The 22,104-nt window shown below is 40.7% G+C and overlaps 1 protein-coding gene across 13 annotated transcripts in view; it reads left to right on the forward strand.

The window, feature by feature from the left end:
• Positions 1-22,104, forward strand: part of DTNA (dystrobrevin alpha) — a 366,042-nt gene that overhangs the window by 233,479 nt on the left and 110,459 nt on the right. For all 13 annotated transcript variants that reach the window (XM_082258701.1, XM_082258699.1, XM_082258694.1 and 10 more), the window contains exons 4-7: positions 9,298-9,511; positions 10,429-10,514; positions 11,750-11,904; positions 18,094-18,199. In XM_082258701.1, the coding sequence (XP_082114827.1) occupies positions 9,298-9,511; positions 10,429-10,514; positions 11,750-11,904; positions 18,094-18,199 (561 nt within the window). The remainder of the gene's footprint in view (positions 1-9,297; positions 9,512-10,428; positions 10,515-11,749; positions 11,905-18,093; positions 18,200-22,104) is intronic.

Raw genomic sequence — 22,104 nt, forward strand, 5'->3', positions numbered from 1 at the left:
CACAAGGTCGCTCTGCATTAATGGGGGCACGCACACTGGTCACTCTGCATTATTGGGGGCACGCACACTGGTCAATCTGCATTAATGGGGGCACGCACATGGTCGCTCTGCATTAATGGGGGCACGCACATGGTCGCTCTGCATTAATGGGGGCACGCACAATGGTCAATCTGCCTTAATGGGGGCACGCACAATGGTCACTCTGCATTAATGGGGGCACGCACAATGGTCGCTCTGCATTAAGGGGGGCAGGCACAATGGTTGCTCTGCATTAATGGGGGCACGCACAATGGTCGCTCTGCATTAATGGGGGCACGCACAATGGTCGCTCTGCATCAATGGGGGCACGCGCACTGCTCAATCTGTATTAATGGGGGCACGCACATTTTCGCTCTGCATTAATGGGGACACGCTCTGCATTAACCACTTTACCACCGGAGGATTTTCCTGCTAAAAGACCAGGGGGTTTTTTGCGATTTTTTTTTTTTTTACTGCGTGACTTTAACGGACAATTGCGCGGTCGTGCGACGCTGTACCTAAACGAATTTCGCGTCCTTTTTTTCCCACAAACAGAGCTTTCTTTTGGTGGTATTTGATCACCTGTGCGATTTTTTTTTTTTTTTTGATCATGCGCTATAAACAAAAAAAGAGCGTAATTTTTGCAAAAATAACAATATTTTTCACTTTTTTTTATATGAAATTCCCCCCCAAAAAAATGTAAAATACAAAATTTTTTAACATTTTCGGACAATTTGTTTTACGCTACCTATGTTTGGTAAAAAAAATCGCAAAAAGCGTAATTTGATTGGTTTGCGCAAAAGTTATCGCGTTTACTAACAAAGGGAAAGATTTTTGTCATTTTTGGTGTTTTTTTTTTTTAACGAGTAATGGCGGCGATCTGCGATTTTTTTTGCGGTACTGCGACATTGCGGCGGACAGATCGGACCCTTGACTGACATTTTTGGGGGTTCCAGTGACATTACTGCAGTAATCAGTGCAATATATATGCACTGTTACTGCAAAAATGACACTGGCAGGGAAGGGGTTAACTGTATTGCACAGGGAGGGGTTAAGTGTGTCCTAGGGGCGTGCTTCTAACTGTAGTGGGACATTGCTATTGGTGTAAAAACAAAGATCAACGGTTCTACATAGTAGAACCGTCTGATCTTCATTTTTACACAGGGAGAACTGACAGGCGGCTTGTTTACATAAGCCGCTCTGTCTTTCTCCCGCTGTACCGGCGATCGTAGTGTGACCGGCGGACATCGGGTCCGCCAGTCACACTCCCGCACTCCTCCGTGAACGAGGCGGGCGCGCGCTCGCCCGCTATTGGCTCTAGAAGGAGTGACAGGCGAGCGTCGTAGACCTACGTCACTCTGCCTGGCCGGGGCCGACTGCCGCAGTAAATATACTGTGCGCAGTCGGCAAGTGGTTAATAGGGGCACGCACATGGTCGCTCTGCATTAATGGGGGCACGCACATGGTCACTCTGCATTAATGGGGGCACGCACATGGTCGCTCTGCATTAATGGGGACACGCTCTCCATTAATAGGGGCACACACATGGTCGCTCTGCATTAATGGGGGCACGCACATGGTCACTCTGCATTAATGGGGGCACACACACTGGTCGCTCTGCATTAATGGAGGCACACACATGGTCACACTGCATTAATGGGGGCACGCACATGGTCACTCTGCATTAATGGGGGCACACACACTGGTCGCTCTGCATTAATGGGGGCACGCACAATGGTCGCTCTGCATTGGATGGGGCAAGTTTTGGGGAATGCCTTTTTTTGTTGTTGGCGTTCTGTATTTGGAATTTGACGGTCACTTTTCCGGACCTCGGACTGAATGGAAAATTTGTAAGTGGACCTTTCAAGTTTACATTTGAGTACCCCTGTTCTAGAGTCTAAAATAGTATTAACACATTACCCCCCACACACAAATCAAAGTCCTGTAATAGACAGCTGATTATGACATGCTGATAAACTGAACATCCTGGTTAGCAAGTATTTTTGCTCTACCTGGCCAAACTGTACAAAGCGAACACAGTCCTTACATCATTTTGTGCTTAATAGGGTGGACAGCAGTCTCCATGGAAAAAATTGGGGTGGGTTAAGTCTGTGCCAGGCTGGGCTCTACAGTCCTGCCTGGCCTAAACCCCACCCCCTCATCACAGCAAAGAGCACTGAAAGGGGCATTTTGTTCTTCTGGTCTCATACTGGCTGGGTACTTGAAACCTCTGCTAACAAGAGTTTCCTATTTATTGGTGTAGTTGGCAGTGTATCATTAACACTTGGCAGTTACAGGGCTGAATTATTTTTTTAAAAATCACAATTTAATACATGTTCTTAGGTTGGTTTTCATTCAAACAACTATGTTCACATTTGCAGTTTAATAATAATATCACTAAAAATAATAACAATAATAACTGCCTGCAAATGTAGACTACTATGGTCAGACAGCATTACTTTGAGAGGGGGAGGGGCTGAAGAGACACACATAGGGGGTAATTAAGACTATGGCAGCTGTTATCTTGGGCTTCAGTTGTGATTTCCAGCTGATGCTGGTCCAAGTGTCTGTGTTGAAATGTAATGTGTTGCCCACACAGTGACTAAAAGAATGGAAATATATTTTTTTTCCTATCTGTAATGAGCTTCCTACATTGCATTTTGTCAAATTGGATAATTAGCCCATGACCCCTTTATTCTATAGATTGCAGCTGCTGCTATAAAGTGGGAAGTGTGCACATTGTCTATAGAACACAGCATCCAATAAAAGTATCCCATTGGCAGAAAAGGTATTCATGTTGTCTAGTTATTGTTCATTCTTAGTTTGATGTAGGTAAAGTGAATGCCAAATTTAGAAGAAATATAGCTATCTTATTTGCCGGTGCTGAAATCTTTCACGCTCTGACTTTCAGAAAATATTCAGTAAAGTGTAACTCCATTATCTGTAAAGAACATGGGATAGTAGGCAGGAGTTCTATTTAATTTACCTTTAATTTTACTTATGCCAATAACATCTTGCATTATATTATTATTATTATACAGGATTTATATAGCGCCAACAGTTTGCGCAGTGCTTAACAAAATGAAGGCAGACATAACAGTTACAATACAATTTGAAACAAGAGGAATCAGAGGGCCCTGCTCGTAGAGCTTACAATCTAAAAGGGAGGGTCAATTGATACAAAAGTTAATAGCTGTGGGGGATGAGCTGATGGAAAAAGTGAAACAGTGTCTTTGTTAGTAGCCGGATAGGCTTCTTTAAAGAGAAGGGTTTTCAGGGATCGTCTAAAGATGGATAGATTAGGGGACAGTCGGACAGATTGGGGTAGAGAGTTCCAAAGAATGGGAGAAGCTCTGGAGAAATCCTGGAGGCAAGCATGGGAAGAGGTGATAAGGGAGCTAGAGAGCAGGAGGTCTTGGGAGGACTGAAGAGAGTGGCTTGGTTGATATTTTGAGATCCGGTTAGTGATGTAGCTGGGGGCAGAGTTGTGGATGGCATTGTAAACTATTGTTAGCACTTTGAATTTTATTCGTTGGGTGAGTGGAAGCCAGTGAAGGGATTGGCAGAGAGGGGTGGAGGACACTGAACGGTTGGTAAGGTGGATAAGTCTTGCAGCATCATTCATTATGGATTGAAGGGGGGATAATCTATGTAAAGGTAATTAAATAAATAAATAATGCAGACACACCGTACTTTTTGGAAATAATTAGCCGCGGCTGTTTATTATTGGTTTAAAATTTTATTCTCGTTAAAACATCAACATTGAAACACTTAAACAACCTAGCCACTACGGCTCAGGCTGTATCAGTAAATCCATCAGCATAATTTCATAACTACCAACTCAAAAAAGGATACACACCAATTTTCCCCCTTTGCATACCACAAAGGTGACCCACCACATAATAATAGTCGCGACATACAGGGAGGGAGGGATGGGGAACACCACCTTCTGAAGACGAATGAGCCCTACTAAAAACGGAACCCTCTTTTATAGGCCCCCAGGCTATTCTAGAATCGTCCCCAGAAGTCACGTGTCCCTGCAGGTGAGTACAGTCATCTGCCAATGCACGTGACCTCCTCAGCCTACACTTGACTGCCTGTAAGATCCTGGTACCTGCGGTACCCTTCCAGCCTATTATTTGTACATTACGTTCCACCATATAGATAGGTGGAACGCATCTAGTACCTGTCCCTTTAAATTCCATGACCTCATCAGTGAGTGCCGCTCTGAGCGGCTATTTCAACCGCCGGCATTCACTCACATGTGTTCGTGCAAACCGCTTGCTACAGCATTACCTAACGCTGCCGAATCCTCCAGCTATTCCCTAATACCTGGATTGACCGAAGACTTGCTACAACATCTTGTATCTCGCTACAAGATCATTACCTCACCGCCGGAACCCTCTCCTTACAAACCTACCAGTGATAAGTACCCCACAGGGGAATACCTTACTAATCTACTTTCACTACTACTCTGCTTACTAAAAGACAATTGCTACTCTAAGAACTACACTGTTACATCTAACATCTGCACCGCTACTTAGATTGCAAGCTCTTGAGCCTATTACCATCTTGTCACTGCACTAGCCTAGCATCTCCTGTACACTTCATCTGCTCTTCACTACCACCTGTTACCTGTACATGATTGCTATCCTAAGTGCTTACTATCACCATCTGTTACCTCTTACCATTGCTATCACTATCCACGCCTGTCCCCTCAGTATCACCTCTATGCTTTCACATATAAACATATCACTCCAGGAACATCTTTAATGAGTGTCTGTGTTTGTGTATGTGCTTGCTGAGACAGGCTGATACACAATGATGAGTCTTGAGAGTTGGATATGGTAGTTCAACACATCTCTACATGACTACTGAGTGTAACTTCCGCAGCTGCAAATCCACACCACACAAATAAACGCCGGAGCGTTACACTGCCTCAGGCAGCTCTTCCTGCCCTTGTTTCCCTGAGGAAAAAAGGAAGGGATATAGAAATGATCACGCCTTACTGCGCCAAGGGGGAAACTTGAAACCTCCCTTCCCGCCACTTCTCCCATGAGGAAAAGTGGGTATAGATACTGCCTTCCCCTTTTCCTATCATACTTGAAATCACAGCTGTTATATAAATACATTTTTTAGTGTAATAGGTCAAAGAGAACACCAAATGAAAAATGCCTAGGAGTCTAAAGTTTTTATTGTTCAACTGGTTACAACAAGCAGGGCAAAGGATAGCCAACGCATTTCAGAGACCAGGGCTGGAGGAAAAAGTTTAAAACTGCACACAAAAATCAATATTCTTATTATACAGGATTTATATAGTGCCAACAGCAGATCCCGGGATTGTCATTGCGCACTGTACAGCCCCTGTATGGTCATGTGCATGAGGCCTAAAGCACTTTTTGCTTTGATAAGAAACCACTTCTTTCCATAACTAGGATAAATCCTGGTATGCTATGCCATTCTGTGTTTTATTGCTACATCATTTGACATTGTTTGCGCTGCAAACTCAGAGAATGAGCATTAAAAGGGAACAATATAAATTCCTTCTTGTTTTCTGCATACTACTCTGGACTCTATTAGGAAATACAGTTTTAACAAGCTTCAGTATTATCTTGTACAAAAATATTGGCTGTTCGCTTTATCTTCTATAGAGATTTGTGTTTAAAAAAAGTCTATAAAATGTTATTTGTAATAAGAACAGGAACTTTGCAGGAATCTACAGAATGGTCCGTTAGAATCCTTGCAATATGCTTTTTGTAGGTACATTTTTTTTTTCTTATTTGGGGAAAAACTGTACTATACAGTTGCCAATGTTTTTGCTGGTTTGACAGCAAATTTATATAAGACTGATATTGCATGGGTTGAAAGTCCATCTAGAATTGCACCAGTAACTTGGAAAACAGTGAATCATTTTAACAGTTTTAGATGTCTTTGGAAGCAGGTCTAAACTGCTGAGGTGTCTAGTAATATTTGTATCTCTATACTTTACTTCATTCCCTTGGCGCCTATTTTTGAGTCTCCAAAATGGGAAACGTTTAAGGTTTTGTGGTTGGCTTTAAACATTGACTAGTTTTGATATTTGAATATGTACGGCCTGTTTTTGAGAATGCAGACATATTTTAACAGGATATTGAACGGTCACTGTTTAGGAAACAAAATCTGTTGCTATGGTACTGCCTTAAAGTGTATCTAAACCAAAGAATAACCATTTAATATATTATAGCTTGATCATTTTTAGGTTAGGTTCACACTTACACAGGTGCAGGACTGCTTGTAAATTGCTTGTTTTCCAGCACCCGCAGCAAAAAGCGCTGATGTTAGCATCCCCACGCATTGGAAACCGCACAAGCCACTATTTCCCTGCATCTCTGCAGGTACAGCTGCCCATGCGAACGTGACCACAGAAAAATTGCGATAGTGTGAAACTTGCCTTAGATGTGGCAGCTTTATTTGTTTTTGTATTTTTAGGCTTTATATTTCCTGTATTTTTACCTTTTGCACCTGCAAGCAACACGCCTCCTGTCTTGTGGTGGCTACATTCACTCCTCCACTGTATTTACAAAGGAGCAGCATAGCCTTCCTTGGACAGCAGCATTGTCAACCTGCAAATCAGCATAGACAGCATGAGATTGATAAAGGTAGCCACTATATTTGTCTCTTGGCAGCCTTAACCTCTTTAATACCCGGCACTTTCACCCCCTTTCTGCCAAGGCCAATTTTCAGCTTTAAGTGCTTACGCACTTTGAATGACAATTGCGCGGTTGTGCAACACTGTACTTATATTACATTTTTATCGATTATTTTCACACAAATGCACTTTTTCTTTTTGGTGGTATTTAATCACCACTGGGTTTTATTTTTTCTTCTTTACTGATTTGCGCGGAGGCTGTACTGATGAACCCTGATAAAGCGGTAATGATGGGCACTCTCAAGGCAGCACTGGTGGGCACTGATGAGGTGGCATTGATGGGTACTGTTGAGGCTGCACTGATGGGCATTGGTGAAGCGACACTAATGGGCTTTGATAGGCGGCACTGATCTACACTGATGGGGCTGCATTGATGATCAGGGAACTGATAATTAGTGTAAATAATGTACTGACCTCACACAGACACAGCGTGGAGTCTGTTTACATGTGACCAGCTGTGAACAGACAAAGCTGATCACATGGTAAAGGGCTGCTGTGATTGGGCCTTTACCTCAATCTGTGATCAGTTCTGTCCAAAGGACACAATAGTCAGAGCGTTCTAGATGCACACCCCGGGTTGGGTTCTGAGAGGCCATCCATGGATGGGGAGGGAAGAGTTTGAAGTACAACTAAAGGCAGAACATTTTTTTCTTTTAGTTTTGGATAGAGTGAAGATGGATTAAAACACCCGTCAGTTTGTATTGCTGTCTGTGACCTATTGGAGAGATTCACCCTCTCTGTTTACCATTATCATTAAAATTGAAATTAAAAAAAAATCAAAATTTTGGGTTGTTCCCAGAAATGTAACAGAGGGGGAAATCTTCCAATTGGGACATTAGTTCTGGTGATTTGGGGGTCCTCTAGAGATTCTTTTAATTTGCAGGGATTTCCCCTCCCTTCCTGTTTTGGTTATGAGTTAGAAAGTGAAGGGAAATCTCCCCAATGGGACACAGATAGGTAAAAATAAACTGACACTAGTTATTACCCTTACTCTATCCAAAATGAAAAATAAGTTTTGCCTATAGTTCTGCTTTAATAAAAGTAAAACTAAGCCAACTGAGAAAAAAACAGCCAGTTTTATACTCTGGCTAATACAGTCAACTATTGTGATTTAAGCCTTATACCTCCAAAAGATAATCTTTGAAAAGGTAAATTTCATTCACGGAGCATCAATTATTTCAAATTATAGATTTGTTGTGTTGTGTAGCTGTCAAGAACAAGCCTACACAAAAAGGGCCTTCACTTGTGTTGTATAGATATCTGAGAATCTTCTCTCCAGTGTTTGGATCAATAGTCAGATGGCCTTGTGCTACTGCCTATTAACTTCTAGGGGAAAAAAAAAAATGTAAAAGGCAACGTTTTGGGCAACAAGGTCTCCTAGACCAGAGATGTAGCTGAATCTGAAAATTGAAAAAAAAAAATTGTTTGGGTGAAGTCAAGGAATATCCCTTTTTTGACATCACACACCAACTACAAAAAATTGGAACCCAAATGTTATGTTTATTATGCTAATGTTTCCACACAATGTACTACTGTATATTAGATGTTAGGATTTGCATTTCAGATGTCTCAATGCCTTTATTTCAACTTCTTGTCTGCTTCCAACTGTTTTGTTGAAAAAAATTTAAAAAAAGATATAAAAAAGGAAAGATATGGGCTTGTATATTGTAGCTAGACCGCTATTTTTGTGTGCCTAAAAAAAATAAAAAATAAAGTCCCACTATGGAGAACTTTTTTCCCCCCATAACTATGTGGTTAATGTCTTTAATAAGACCATTCAGTATAAGAATTTTTTCTTTTATTTCACATTCTATTATTTATACTTTCTCCACATTAACATGTGTACGAAGCTATCCAGCAAAAGTTTCCATTACAGGAGTTCAAACATGCACAAGCGCAGCAGTTTAGTCATCCCGGCACCAAGGCACACCATGCCAAGAATGTACGGTACCTTTAGACTGCACATGCACAACCCATAGTACATTCTAAAGAAGGCTGTGAATAGGCAGGTAAGTTTGTGTTATTGCAGAAGAGATATAGCATGTCTCTTCTGCAACAAAGATCCTGCTTGTTTGCAGTTTTTGTGCTTTACAGTTTAATGGTAGATACAGACTGAATCACATATGTATTATTTTGCCCATAGTTCCACTTTCACAGCAGTGTCAGCACAAAGAATGTTTCAATTTTTCCCCAACTAGACAGAACTGTTCATAAAACTTTAAGTGCTCTCATTGAGGTTAGAATTCGTCTGTCATTTGGCCCTTATTCTGTTCTGGTCTCATAAGTGCAAATCTCTTACTGACTTAGCACAATTGCAGGAGTCTGGTAACTGCTATTACTAGAATGGGAAGTTTCCACATAATGAGACATTTTATGCTGTAAATTCTATAGAGCAAGCTGTGCGGGCTTCTGGAGTAGAAATTACATGCAGTAATATATTACTGTCGCGGTAATTGCTAGCATTGTAAGATTGTTTGCCCTTTTCTTAGCTTAATAACAATGGCAAGAAATAATGGCAGCCAATCAAAAGCTTATAGTGTTGAATGTAAGGACTATTGCTTGTCTGACTTGCTGTGTCTGTTTCCACACAGTGCACCTAGTAGATATATGGAACGTTATAGAAGCCCTTCGGGAAAACTCGTTGAACAACCTTGACCCCAACGTTGAGCTGAATGTGGCACGGTTGGAAGCTGTGTTATCAACGATATTTTACCAACTCAATAAGAGAATGCCGACCACTCACCAGATCAACGTGGAACAGTCCATCAGCCTGTTGTTAAATTTTCTGTTGGCTGCTTATGATCCGTAAGTGTGTTTTTCAAGTGTTTGTATTGCACCTGTGGGTTTTATTTTTTTAATAAATATACACATTAGCCTTTAAAACATGTCTGCTGATGTAGGTTAAATGATATTATGATGGAGTCTACTGCCTCTGTACCATTAACTTTGTTTTACTGTGACTTCTATACAGTTTGGTGTAAGCATGCTGTTATAAATTCTCTCACGGTATACCAAAGGCCAATAATTCAGCCTTTACCCATTCAACTGAAAAAAAAAAAATACACTCTGGGGTTCCACGGTGCTAGTCACAGGTCCCAATACCTAGGCACTTGGTCAAATGCACTCTGTTGAATAAGTGGGTTGGAATTCATATTGTCTTCTCTCCCCTTCAGTAAAGCTAATTTGGTTATGTAAATGATACCTGTAGGATCCTAGGGCGCTATTTCCTTTGCGGTGTTTCCCAAAACACTCTTGAACCCCAGAGGTGGGATCATCATGAGAGACTCTCCCCCTTTATTTTTTTTTTTAATTTTAAAAGACTTTTTGCATTGGTCATGTCAAAACATTTTTCAAAAAGTGATGAATGGAATGTAGTATTGATCCTTTGGTCCTCCCCATAAAGAACCCCTTGTACCCATGTACAAGCAGAAATGGCTGCTAAATTGAGAACTCTGTAAAAAGAAAAAAAAAATCCTACTTAACAGAATTTTTATATTTAACATTTATGATGTTTTTTCACATGTAATGCTATCTAACCAAGTTACCAAGGCTCAGAATATCAAAAAGGATGTCATTTAAATCATTTGCATCTGTTGTCCGTTTAGCAGAAATAATTAGAAAATGATGCTTTATTACCATTGGAGAACTGTCTTTTTGGTATTTTCCATGAATACAATTGTTTATCATTATAACTGAATGTTCTATTCATTTGTAACTCCTAGAGAAGGACATGGTAAAATAACAGTCTTCGCTGTCAAAATGGCTTCGGCCACACTGTGTGGAGGGAAAATAATGGACAAGCTTAGATGTGAGTATAACATTAGGTTGTTTTTTTTTTTCTTTTTTTTTTGTTTGTTTGTTTTATAAAGTACTAATTGTAAAGTAGTATGCAAAAATTCAATTCAGTGGCAAACAGCCATATAGAAGTTTGTAAACTACTAATTATTCACTGCAGTTTGCAAACCTTTGTACACTATAGGGATGTCATTAAATACATTAAATATGTAGAAAAGTGATGGCAGAAAAAAGACAGAGTAGTAGTATTAGTAGTTTCTTATTTTTTCTTTTTTTTTCATTAACCTTTTTGTCTCTGTATAGATCTAGGTTTGTCCCAACCATGTTTGAAGCCATATACTGTTGACGGTCTCACTACCTCTGCTGAAAGTTTTTTTTTTTTTTTTTTTTTCCAAGCATGAGCTATCCTTTCAGTAAAATAATACTTTCTAAAATTAGTTTTGAACTTTCCTCCAGTTAGTTTGAGGTCCCCGTGATCCTTATTTTGGTTTCATATTGAAAAAACTGCCCTCCTGAATCCTATTCACTCCCTTGATGTATGTAAAGGTTTTAGTCATGTCTCCCCTTTCTCTTCTTTCCTCCAGACTGTACATATTCATTTCCAGAAGTCTCTCTCGATATGTTTTATCCCCCAGACCTTTCACCATTTTTGTTACCTGTCTCTGGACCTGTTCTATCTTTTCAATATCTTTTTTGTAAGTGAGGTCTTCAGAACTGGACAAACGATTCTGCAAAAAAAAAAAAAAAAGAGCTCCACCCAAAAACTGAAGTTCTGCTTTAAGTACTCCTCCCAGCCACATTTGGCATGCAGTTTTATTTTTTTGGGGGGGCGGGTACCTGGTTTTGACAGGTACCCACTCCCTCTTCCGCTTGGACCGCCTAGGTGATCCAAGCAGAAGTTCTCTCCCCCTCCCTCCCTGCAGTCTTCTTGGACACGTCATAGGTCCCAGAAGACTGCCAAGACCATTCAGTAGGCACAGCTTTGGGGTAGCATGGAACAGTTGGTCAAGGTCCCTATGGGGGCTAAAAATAAAATACGGCCCTGGCAACTTCCATTTTTTTATTACTAAATGTATGACGTCCGTGACATACAAGAATGACTCTCACTTTGCTTCTATCTAATTAGTTTTATTAATTTTCTGGTGCAATATTACCTCCTACTGATATTCTAATAATAAATCTTACATTACTACATTATTACAATACTAGCTTATAAAGTAATTCATGTTCTGTTTCATCCTCTTCCAGATATTTTCTCCTTGATCTCGGACTCAAGTGGGGTAATGGTTTATGGAAAATATGACCTGTTTCTTAGGGAGGCGCTCAAACTGCCAACTGCTGTGTTTGAAGGTCCTTCATTTGGCTATACAGAACAATCTGCAAAATCTTGTTTCTCACAGCAGGTACAATAAAGTTAAAGAACATTGTTTTTGTTTAAAATAAAAGCAGTTTGATGAACAATATGAATGAGGAGGTTGCAGATCTGTAAGTGGAAGATCACTATTGACTTTTGATGCACATTACTTTGGGAGATTTAAAGACTGGTTATTTGCACAAGTTTATATTTTTTTTTATTTATAAATGGAGATTGTATAATATCATGAATTCATACATGTTTTTTACATATATATTTATAACTTTTTACAGTAACTAGTGTCCTCTATTAGTAGAGTATTCTCTTGATATTTTAATTACAGCAAAGGGTTTTGTGATATGAGACTGCAGAATGAGCCCTTTTATACAGGTCACGGAACTTTAATGTAATTTATGTATATTTATTATGTTTTATATTTATTATTTCTAACATAAAACAAAACCTAATACAATCCTAATGTGAAAACCTAGTTACTGGCACAGGCAGACTGACAGTCTGACTGATAAAAATGTCTAAAGACCTACACTGATTAATGGAAAAAAAGCAAAACAAAAACTGACAGTACGAAGCACCTAACATGGAATAACCATGCCCTAGTGAAAGTTAATGACCAGCAAGGACATATTTCTAGGTTAAAATCACCCAAAACAGTTAGGAATTTGTACTCCCGCTTCAAGCGTTCGTAAACCACCAAAAAAAAAAAAAAAACTTCTCCCTGCAAATAATCATAATGCATGCTAGCACATTATGAAATACCTGAAAACTAAGCTCTCCAGGAGCGCTCTGTCACCGCTGACATGGCTCCCATCTTTACCCAGTATTCCTTCTAGGTTCGCTGGCAGTGGACGTTTGCTTGACCGAGTCGAGATGATGCCACTCCCATGCATACGGTCCATTAGGCGCACCATGTGCATGCGCTGGTGACATCACTGGCGCTGCAAAAGTAAATATCTCTTAAACAGTGCATGTGTAGGATATGTTTACTGTACATACAGGTAAGTCTTATTATAGGCTTACCTGTAGGTATAAATACAAAAAATGCTTTGCTACCACTTTAAAGCGGTATTAAATCATGAACAAAAATATAAAATATTGCAGTTCTTATATATGTTGACTGCCTTAGTTTTTAAACCTTTTTCCCTCTACTCTCACCTGGCAATCTGATCAGCAAGTATGGTATTTTTCAACTTCCTTTAACAGACCAAGCTGTCCAGCAGTAGTGCCAGTTATGGGGTTGAGAGAAACCAATTACCACTGACAGGGGTGTTTGCAATGATCAGCTTTTATTCTTTTATATAAAACTTTTGTCCCAAAAGAAAAAAAAACCTGTTGATGTAACTGTTTAGAAAGTGTTAGCTGGAGTTTGGCTTCAATTTGTTACTCAAGTCCATCTATATCTACTCGTGCAATAATGTGGCCCTCTCCCCAGATTGACAGTGTTGCTGTCCAAAGGTTTCTCTGTTGCCCTTCCAGTGGAGTGGAGACACCCTAAGTCAGGAAGTATGTTACTGACTGGATCATAAGGTGAAAATAGGGAAGATAACAAAACGAATGCAGCAACCACATTTAAAGATTGGTAAACTGTGATATAGAACATTTTTGTTTTGGGTTTAATACAATTTGAAGATAAGTTAGTATGGTTTACTGCAAGAAGCCAGCATGACCTACAAAGTCAAACCTGAATGCACAAAAGATAACCAGTATATATGTGGTGGCTGCTTTACTTGCCAATGATTTGCATTTCTGTCTGCCTATTCAGATATTTGCACATCTATGCAAAACACTCAGGTGTGATACTTGACTGTTCACTGCTTTATCAATACAACAAGGTCACTTCTCTTTCTCTAATCTATGATTTGACGGTCAAGGGGCAACAACAGACTAAGGAGTAATCCCTCTGCTTACTTTGTCCTCTCCTCTTGTCAGCATGTTCTTTGTCAGCATATGTATTTGCAGCACATTTGTTTGGTACCGAATGCTGCCCCTCCCCTCTCCCAGTCCACAGTACATTCAACAGGGGTTCTCACTTGGTGGCCCTCAAACTCAAACCAGGGAAGTGCATGTCTGGGGTCAGCAACCTGTTGAACATGATTTGGGGTTTCCGACCCGCCATCCCAGAGCATTAGAGTGCATCAAGCTGGCAGGAGCCACATAAGCCGATGCTTCCTTTGTAGCACCAGCTCCTGTCCCAGGTGGTTTGATGCCAAGTGCACTTCACCTAGGACCTTTTTAGCAGCCTTAAGATGGAGAGCAATGCCAGCAGAAGCTGTAAGAGGAAAGGAAAGTCGTTGTATGAGAATCCCTTACACTGGGCATATTAGCTTTTGCAATGGCATATTAGCATATATAAAAGGGTTAACAACTATTAGGCTGTTTTCACACTGATCCGCTAGTGGAACCAATTGCCTTCAGAAGTAATTTAATTTGTAAATAGAGTCCACTTGTGTGTAATATATATTTTCCGTATAAATACAGCTGTTCTGTGAAGCCCTCAGAGGCATGTTCGAGAACCTTAGTGAACAAACCACATCATAAAGGCAAAATAACACACCAGACAGGTCAGGCATAAAGTTGTGGAGAAGTTTAAAGCAGAGTTATGTTATGAAAAAATATCCTAAGCTTTGAACATCTCACGGAGCACTGTTCATTCCATCATCCGAAAATGGAAAGAGTATAGCACAGCTGCAAACCTACCAAGACATGACCGTCCACCTAAACGAACAGGCCGGGCAAGGAGAACATTAATCTGAGAAGCAGCCTAAAGGCCCATGGTACTGTAACTCTGGAGGAGCCGCAGAGATCCACAGCTCAGGTGGGAGAATCTGTTAACAGGACAACCATCAGTCATGCATTCCACAAATCTAGTCTTTATGGAAGAGTGGCAAGAAAAAAGCCATTGTTGAAAGAAAGCCGTAAGAAGTCCCGTTTGCCGTTTGTTAGAAACCATGTGGGGGACACAGCAAACGTGGATGAAGATGCTTTGGTCAGATGAGACTAAAATTGAACTTTTTGGCCTAAAAGCAAAACGCTATGTGTGGCGGAAAACTAACACTGAACACAACACCCTAAATACACCATCCCCACCGTGAAACATGATGGTGGTGGCAGCATTATATTGTGGGAATGCTTTTCTTCAGCAAGAACAGGTGATCTGATCATGCAATAATCTGAGTTGATGGGAAGATGGATGGAGTCAGGGCAATCTTAGAAGAAAACCTGTTAAGAATCTGCAAAAGACTTAAGACTGGTGGTGGCAGTACACCTTCCAGCAGGACTACAGCCCTAAACATACAGCCAGAGCTACAATGGAATGATTTGGACCAAAGCATATTCATGTGTTAGAATGGCCCAGTCAAAGTTCAGGCCTAAATCCAATTAACAAATCTGTGGCAAGACATGAAAATTGCTGTTCACAGACGCTCTCCATCCAATCTGACAGAGCTTTAGCTACTTTGCAAAGAAGAATGGGCAAAATGTCACTCTCCTAGATGTGAAAAGCTGGAAGAGACGTCCCCAAAAAGACCTTCAGCTGTAAATGCAGCGATAGGTGGTTCTACAAAGTATTGACTCAGGGGGTCTGAATACAAATGCACGCCACACTTTTCAGATATTTATTTGTAAATCATTTTGAAAACCATTTATCATTTTCCTTCCACTTCACAATTATGTGCCACTTTGTGTTGATCTATCACATAAAATTCCAATAATATACATTTAGGTTTTTGGTTGGAACATGACAAAATGTGGAAAATATCAAGGGGTATGAATACTTTTTCAAGGCACTGTAGCTTCACTATTTGTCCTACTGAACATTGTTCCCAGGACAGAAAGTAATGCAAAGTCCAAAATGTTACAATTGTCACCAGAACTGGAGTCGAAGGTAAATATATCAATTTAGACACTCTTTAGGTGGCAAATGTCCGAGAGGAGATTTCTTCTTACTTTGTGGAGACCCTTGCGCTTTCTGTTTTTTGTCTCCAGAACAGGAATCCAAGGGAAATCTCCCAGTTTGACCATCAAAAAAAAAAAAGGTCTGACAGATTTTAACCATAGCCAATACTAATCAAAAGAAATGCTGTAAGGCCTTCGCAACTTAAATTTAAAGAAAGCAAATGTATGTGTAAAATTTATAGTAGCCTTGCACACATTTAAATGAAAATATGCCTAAAACTCTTAACTATATTTTTGGTAAAAAAAAATCCCAATAAGCGTATATTGATTGGTTCGCACAAAAGTTATAGCCTCTACAAACTGTGGTGTATATATACTGGAATTTTGTTTTTTGTTTTTTTTATACTAGTAATGGCAGAGATCAGCTTATAGCGAGACTGTGATATTGCGGCAACAGTCTGACATTGACACTTATGACCCTTTTGTGGGAACCAGTGACACCAGTATAAAAAAATGCACTGTCACTGTACTAATGACACTGGTTGGAAAGGGGTTTACCATCTAGGACGCTCAAAGGGTTAACCGTGTGCCTAGCCAGTGTTTATGTGTATTGTGTTATGTGCTTTTGCTTATGGGAAATTATGGATTTTATTCCCTCTTTGCAGGGACCTAAAATCCCTCACCCCCCCCCCCCCCCGTATGCGCCCCTTAGGCAGGAGTGCAGACTCGGGTGTATATATACGTGATTCTGCGAAAGGGGCTGCCCTATATCAGTAAATCTGCTACGAGGCGCACCAGGACTGGGTAGATGAGAGTCTTATGTATGTTTTAAGAAACCTTTGATATCTTGATATGCATTGCTACAGGGAAAGTTTTTAGCAAAATACATGCAACCTCTTTTAATCATATACTGTATACATTTAATTAAATAGTTAAATGACTTTAGGCTGTAATTGAATAAGCTATGCCATGTTATTTGCCATAACAATAGTTGTCTTCAGTCATGTGACTGTTGTCATTGATTCTCATTGCTAAAAATAACAGTTGTATACAGGCATTTGTTATAGCTTAGTGAGTAGAGTCTTTCATAGTTAAACAAAGCAAGCTAAATTGTAGGTCGATTAGCATTTTTGTCCTTGAGTGCAATTTGGTGTGCCTGTAGGTGTACAGATGTGCTTCCTTGTGAAAGGAGAGATAATTATGTAATTTGTCATTACATTTGATGGCGTAAACCATCGGCCAGGTAATAAATATCTCTATTCTGTTGAAGTAAATAATAATTGTCACATTATAATTCCAGGTTGGCATTAGAACTATAATCTTTTCCTTGTTTAGGAGTATGACAATCTGTAGAGATTTGAAGTCTTTAAAATGTGTGTGTATATGTATATATATATATATATATATATATATATATATATTTCTTGACTATGTAGATTTATTTATTATAAATTCCGTTTTTGTTTCTTGGGCATTCATCACTTTGACTCTCCTAAAAGTATACTGCATGAGTTGGTTTATCCTTTTTTTTTTCCCCTAATCTGGGATAGAAAAAGTATAATTTGTATCCTGTTGCTATGAATAAGGCAGAGACTTTTTTACTTAAACTGGCAATAGATCCTGGCAGGGGGGATTCCTCCATCCCCTTCATTTGATTGGATGGAGAAATCCTTTTTTTTTTTTTTTTTTTTTTTTTTTTTTTTAGCCCACTGGCTGAATGGAAAAAAAAGTACCAACTATGGGCCAGCTTAAGTTCAGTACAGTGATCCTTAAATCCTTTGCACCCAAAAGTCTTATACTCACCTGTCCTTGATTGAGTGATCCCCTCACCGCAAAGTCTCCTGGACGGGTAGCACTTCTGAAGATAAATGGAGAAGCTACCTGGCATTTGTGCGACGTCCTAAGGGTCCATTCACACTAGCGCGACTTGTCAGGCGATTTGGTCGCCTGACAAGCCGCGGTGGGTCGCTCACCATTGAATAGTACAGGACCCGTTCTAATCGGAGCGACACAAGTCGCTCCGACTTAGAAAAAGGGTCCTGTACTACTTTGGGGCGACCTGGAGGCGACTTACATTGACTTCAATGATATGAAGTCCGTGCAAGTCGCAGCGAGGACTTCACAGGTCGCCCCACCAAGTCGTGTCGCCCCTGTCTGAACGGGGTCTAAAGGTTCACACAGTAAAGATCTGGCAAGAGTAAGGACAGGTAAGTATAGGACTTTGGGAGGATGATGGGTGGGGCAGTTATAACTGTACTAAAAGGTTTTTTTTTTTAAGCTGAAGCTTTTAACTGTTATAAGGCAATTTATTTTTATCTCTTAACAGAAAAAAGTTACCTTAAATTCTTTCTTGGATACACTTATGTCTGACCCACCACCTCAGTGTCTTGTCTGGTTACCTCTCTTGCATCGACTGGCGAATGTAGAAAATGGTAAGTGACTCTAGTGACTCTAATGAGCAGAACATTTTTTCATTTTTACCAAATTTGTAACTACTTAGTATGTTACACAAATTATACTTTTTTTTTTCTTTTTACACCATGTTTTTAAAAATATTTTTATTATTTAGGAAACACTATGCAACCAGCCAAACAATCCTTAGAAAAAAGGTATGTTTGGGGGGGGGGGTTAGGAAGGAAGAGGAAGGGGAGCAGGAGTGTTGACCTTTTTTTGAAGTCCAAGTTAAAAAAAAACAAAAAAAGGTCAACAGCCCTGCTCTCCTTCCTCCCTGAGACCCCCCCCCCCCAACAAACCTTTTTTCTAAGGATTGTTTGGCTTGTTTGGTAACATCACAGGTCTTTCTCTTTTCATCCATTGTGCTGAATTGCTCACAGATAATGATGTGTAAGCACGTTCAGTGCAGCAATACTGTGAGCTCAGGCTATGTGACATGGAGGATGGATCTTTGACAGCTTGAGCTCAAAGGAACTAGGTGATTGATACTAGGGATAGACCGATATGGTTTTTTCAGGGCCGATACCGATATTTTGAGCACAACGTATCAGTATTGGCCGATATTTTGTACATTAAAAGTTTTGAAAAATAAGACAATTTTTGACACAAATCTGGTACTGAACATGTTAATATTTGTTTAATGCTTGCTGGCTGGCTGGCACCCTGTGGTGGATGGCTGGTTGGCACCCTGTGGTGGGTGGCTGGCTGGCATCCTGTAGTGGGTGGGTGACTGGCTGCACAGGGGTTGTGGGTTGCTGGCTGGTACAGGGCCTGTGGGTGGCTGTCTGTCTGGCACCTTGTCTGTGGGTGGCTGTCTGGCACCCTGTGGTGGGTGGCTGGCTGTCTGGCACCCTGTGGTGGGTGGGTGGCTGGCTGGTACAGGGCCTGTAGGTGGCTGGCTGGTACATGGCCTGTGGGTCCCAGGTACAGGGCCGGTGGGTGGCTGGCTGGCTGGTACATGGCCTGTGGGTGGCTGGCTGGTACAGGGCCTGTGGGTGGCTGGCTCCTCTGGTACAGTGCCTGTGGCTGGCTGGTACAGGGCCTGTGGCTGTGGGTGGCTGGCTGGCACCGGGCTGCTGTGGGTGGGTGTATGGCTGTGATACACTCTCGTGAGACTAGTCCCGACTCCAGACGAGGCTGTCCAAGGTGAGGGAGGTGGCCTAAGAAGGCAGAATAACGTCACAAAAATATCAGCAATATCGGCCAGTTCCGGGGACCGATATTGATATATCGGGGGAAAGTGCATATTGGCCGCCAATATATCGGCCTTTCCCTAATTGATACTTATTCAGCCTTGAAGATTTACAACATTAAATTGTGGGAACGACTTGCTGCTGTGGACAGCCCTGGGAGAAAGGTGAATTTTGCAGCAAAAGCTGCTTTTATTTATTTATTTATTTTTTTACTATTATCTTTCAATTTCTCCTTAAAATTTTGCAAACAATTAATGCTGCCTGGGTACAATTTTCAGCATATTATTTTTTTTGTTTTACAGATATGACAAACTTAAACATGTTACATGTGTTGATTACTCGGCTCAAAATAAGGAATGGCTCACCACTGCAAATACAGGAATTCTGCTAAAAGCAATCAATTTAGTTGACATTGTTATATTCTCAGTAACCCTTCAGAATACCCTTTTTAATTTTTAGTTTGAGTACCATTAGAGTGATGGGGAAACAAACAAATGAAGCAGTTGGTGTGACATTGGGGTTGATTTACTAAAGGCAAATCCACTGTGCACTACAAGTGCAGTCGCTATAGATCTGAGATCTAAAATGAGGGAAAGCTCTGCTGATTTTCTATCATTCAGTCATGTGCAAGCAAAAATGCTGTTTTTTATTTTCCTTGCATGTCCTCCACAGATCTACAGCGAGTGCACTTGTAGTGAACGGTGGGTTTGCCTTTAGTAAATAAACCCCACTGTCTCCAAGAACAGTCATAACCTGTAGGGACGAGTGCTGATCTCAATGCAGTCAAATGAAATGCAGTTGGTTCTAAAAGCATTTCTAAACCCAAGAACAAAAATTGATAGTATTGCAGGTTACCAGTTCTTGGATGTAGTGGCTGCATTCATTTTTTTTTTTCCTTAATTTTAACCTGGAAGTCCTGGTATTTGGCCACTTAGGTGACCTAGGGTGACAACTCTATTGAGCAGTGTTGTCACCCTAGGGCAGGGAGGTTATTATTACTAGAGAACACTCCATTAGGACTACTTAACACATTCCTCTCTTCTCCATAACAGGTGGATGTGTTTTGTAGTCCTCTGAGATAGTAGGGAACAATGCTAACTGATAATTGTCTAGGAAGAAAGAAAGGAAGAAAATACGTAAAATTATTCGCTCACACGTTTTCTGGCTTTGATTATCTGCTATTTTTTATACTTTCTAAACAGTTATAATAAAGCACATTTGATGGTATATTTAACAGATCAAAAGGGAGCAAATACAAGAAATTACGTACACTTCATTATTATTTTTTATTAATTAAATTTTAGAAAAAATGCAAGCTCTCCTGTAAATTAGATGAAATGCAAATGATCTTCTGTCAAATCTTCTGTAAATGAGATGTTTTTTAGGGTATCTGTCTGTCTTTAAAGCCTACGTTTAGAAAAAAATGTAATTAAAAACACAAAAATCAGCACAAGGGATATAACATATTATGTATCCCTTGTACTGATTCTTCTTCTTTTAGAAGAAATCTTCTTTCTTCCTACTCCCCTCGCTCACTGCCACCGTATTCTTCCAGTAAGGCAGGGGTTAATGCAACTAAAGGGCTGTCAGGAGTGATCATCAATCCACCATTCATAGAAGCCGTACTAAAGATTCTATGAATGGAGGGTGTGCAGCTATCAATCATCCGCCCATGCTTTATTCAAAGATCCTGTGTCATTTATGTATTTGATTTTAGCTAAACTTGGGCTTTAATTATTTTTATTTTCCTGTTGGTCCCTCGTCCTCTGCGTGTCATAGCTAAACAGGTCAAATCTAGCTAAAAAAACAACCTGTTTGCTTTCATTGCTTTGCTTTGAGTAAGCTGTGCTGTCAGTCTGCATGTTTCAATGAGGGGGTGGATATAGGCCTAACAACTGGGCCTGCACCTAGAATTCACATTATCTGCATTCTTCCTGCAAAGCCTGAGCTTTTTTCAGCTTGAACTTGGTGGATCTCAGCTCCACCACATCTTGTTTAGGCCCTCTGCTCCCAGCTCACCACTATCACTTGTAAACACAGAAGTCTGGCTTCTGTGTTTACAAGTAACCACTTGTCTCCCAATGGCTCCCACAGATCTGAATCTCCTGAGCAGCAGAATGGGGACAAGGGAGATGTAGGTGCCCATGGTGCAGTGCGGATGTCCACATCCCCACTAGACAATATCCTACAGTGTGTGAGGAGGTACTAGAGCTGGCTGGGCTTCAGCTTAATACAGCAACAAAAGTAAGACCTGTGGAAAATGGTGGAGCTTTTAAGGTGGAGGATAGAAGATGGGGCAGTGGAGGTGGGGGGAGGGGGGGTTGTATGCAGAGGTCAGAGCTGAAGAGGGTAAAATGAGATGTGGCTGGGAGATGCAGAGGTAAGCAGCTGTGGAAGAAGGCTTAACTCTGCACTCTGTATGCAGCACACCCCTTAACTCTGCACTCTGTATGCAGCACACCCCTAAACTCTGCACTCTGTATGCAGCACACCCCTAAACTCTGCACTCTGTATGCAGCACACCCCCAAACTCTGCAGGTAGCGCCCCCCTGAACTCTGCACTCTGTATGCAGCACACCCCTTAACTCTGCACTCTGTATGCAGCACACCCCTTAACTCTGCACTCTGTATGCAGCACACCCCTTAACTCTGCACGTAGCGCCCCCCTGAACTCTGCACTCTGTATGCAG

The sequence above is a fragment of the Pelophylax lessonae genome, assembly GCF_965119305.1.
Source record: "Pelophylax lessonae genome assembly, chromosome: 5".
Taxonomy (NCBI): domain Eukaryota; kingdom Metazoa; phylum Chordata; class Amphibia; order Anura; family Ranidae; genus Pelophylax; species Pelophylax lessonae.